The sequence below is a fragment of the Penaeus vannamei genome, chromosome 14 (assembly GCF_042767895.1).
Source record: "Penaeus vannamei isolate JL-2024 chromosome 14, ASM4276789v1, whole genome shotgun sequence".
In the NCBI taxonomy this organism is placed as follows: Eukaryota; Metazoa; Arthropoda; class Malacostraca; order Decapoda; family Penaeidae; genus Penaeus; species Penaeus vannamei.
Window position 1 is genome coordinate 7,478,520 of NC_091562.1, and position 2,258 is coordinate 7,480,777.

Genomic DNA, 2,258 nt, shown 5'->3' on the forward strand with positions numbered 1-2,258 from the left:
GGCGCCCGCCATGAACCCGCGCCCCGTGACGTCAGAGGGACGGGCACGCGCGCCGGGCCGACTGGTCAGAGGCTGAGTGCGAGGGCGGGATTCAGTGGACCTTTTGCCCTCCACGGGAGAGGACGCGCAGGCCAGCGTTCACGCCAGTCACACGACCCCCGCCGTCTGCCATGCCTTACTAGGTGGGACGAGAAAGGACTTCGTTTTCAGAGTGAATTCCATGGAGTTAGCTAGGCTGGTCTCCCGTGACCTTCGCCGTTTATCATAATTCCATGTTTATCGCAACCGAATTTAAATGTTTATATTTTCGTTAGATTGAAGGTAATTGACGTTCGATTTCCTTCCCCTCCCCAGCATGAGCCTCGAGCCGAAGGACCGAAGCGCAGCCGTGGTTTCCTCGACGTCGGACTGAGGCAGACGAGGAGACCGACAAGCCAGACAAGATGTTGTACAACTGATGACATATCTGCTTCTCCAGAAAAAGAGGAACTTCCACTCGGGCAGCATATGTTCGCGCAGTTCTTACACGCGGCAAATGCAGCTGCGATCTATTCTGGGATTAAAGGCCTCCTCGACGTGAGCGCGTGAAGGGCGAGACAGGTGTCGCGGGCGCCCGTGTGTGTGGCAGGACCGACGCCAGCTCATGCCATGACAGGGGACTCTCGTGAGGAGCCGTGAAGTGACAGGGGAGCTGGGCCTCGGCCGCGTCGGAAAACCGCGATTGTGATGATGTATGTGATGTGACTCCAAAAGATTTGTTAACAAATGAGCTCCCGAGATTGCGGGAGATGTGAGTTATGCCATCAGATAAAGCTCCCTGACGTTATCTGCTTTGCTTTGAACCCGTCTGGAAAGCAGGACTTGCTTTGAGCAGGCAAGGGCCGAGAAGTGAACTGTGCTTGTCTTATTCCGATCCAAAGAAAGATTGCACACGTCCGAAAAAAAAGAATCGCAGCTGTTATCTTAACGATCTGTCTCATTCTGATATTTTTGGAGATAATTATGAAGTTACGATGACCCTATCAAAGTCTCGGGAAGAAGTTGTCTAAACCAGAAACGGTATCAAGAGAGTAATCTAAGCGGGACAGTGGTCAGTGTTCCAGCGAAGTTAGTGAGATCATTAGTAATTTGCATGCGTAATAAAAACTCGCCAGTTAACAAGATGAGTGAAACTTTCATCAGCACGCTGTGTGGAACATTCTTATCGGAAGGTAAAATCTGTTCCTGTTTGTAATTTATTCTGCGCCTCGGTTGTCTTTTGAAAGTAGTTACAGGCGACTTGGGATTTCTGGAGCGAAAGGAACGGAGGTGATTTCAACGTGGGCGTAAGTAGTGATCTGTGCCACATTCAGAGGACCGTTTTCTGCGAAAATATGATTGACAAAGATAAAGAGATGGAGGGCTTGGCGGCCAGTCAGGCGACAAAGATATCCATGTGCACCGACAACAACCACAACAACAACAATAGCAACAGCAGCAGCAGCAGCAGTCGCAGCCAGAGGAAGTCCTCCTCCCGGATCGCGGAGAAGTACGGGCTGCGGCCACGCACCGTCGTACGCAGGCTGCAGCTGGAGAAGGGTCGCGACGACCTCCCCGGCGCGAGCAGCAAGACGCCCCGCATCCGGCCGCCGCCGCTGTCCAAGTACCGGCGCAAGACGGCGAACGCCCGCGAGCGCCACCGCATGAAGGAGATCAACGACGCCTTCGAGACGCTCCGGCGCGTGCTGCCCGACATCTGCAGCCGCCGCGCCGCCGCCGCCATGACCAAGATCACCACGCTCAAACTCGCCGTCAACTACATCCGCGCCCTGTCGCACATCCTGCAGGACGGCCACCCGGGCGACATCTCCTTCTTCGACGGCCTCGGGATCGACGACCTCTCCATCGAGGCGTCCGCGCCGCTGGCCTCGCGCGGCCCCGTCCTGCAGTGTCCGGGCCGCGGCGCCTTCCAGCAGGCCTTCCCGACGCCCTCCGCGGCCCTCCCCTCCTGCTCCGCCTCCGCCGCGGGTCGAGGCTCGTCGGGCAGCAGCAGCGACCTCAGCGACCTCCTCTCCGACGACTCCTGCGTCTTCGAAGACAACCTCGACGCCTTCGACGACATCCCCGCCCTCCCGGAGGCCGACCCCTTCGCCCTGCTCCTGAACCCCGAGGAGGAGGCCCTCGCGCTCACGAGCTAGGGACGCGATCGGGCAGGAAACGCTCGTCCATTCCGGGAAGTGGAATGTGGCGTTCGCCGCGCGTAGAGTTTGTCTTCCTCT

The 2,258-nt window shown here is 57.4% G+C and overlaps 1 protein-coding gene across 1 annotated transcript in view; it reads left to right on the plus strand.

The window, feature by feature from the left end:
• The window catches only part of LOC113820254 (helix-loop-helix protein delilah), a 2,854-nt gene extending 596 nt beyond the window's left edge, over positions 1–2,258 (plus strand). The window contains exons 1-2 of the mRNA XM_027372570.2: positions 1–182; positions 355–2,258. The exon at positions 1–182 is cut by the window's left edge and continues 596 nt beyond it. Coding sequence (XP_027228371.2) covers positions 1,374–2,177 — 804 coding nt within the window. The 5' untranslated portion in view covers positions 1–182; positions 355–1,373 and the 3' untranslated portion in view covers positions 2,178–2,258. The remainder of the gene's footprint in view (positions 183–354) is intronic.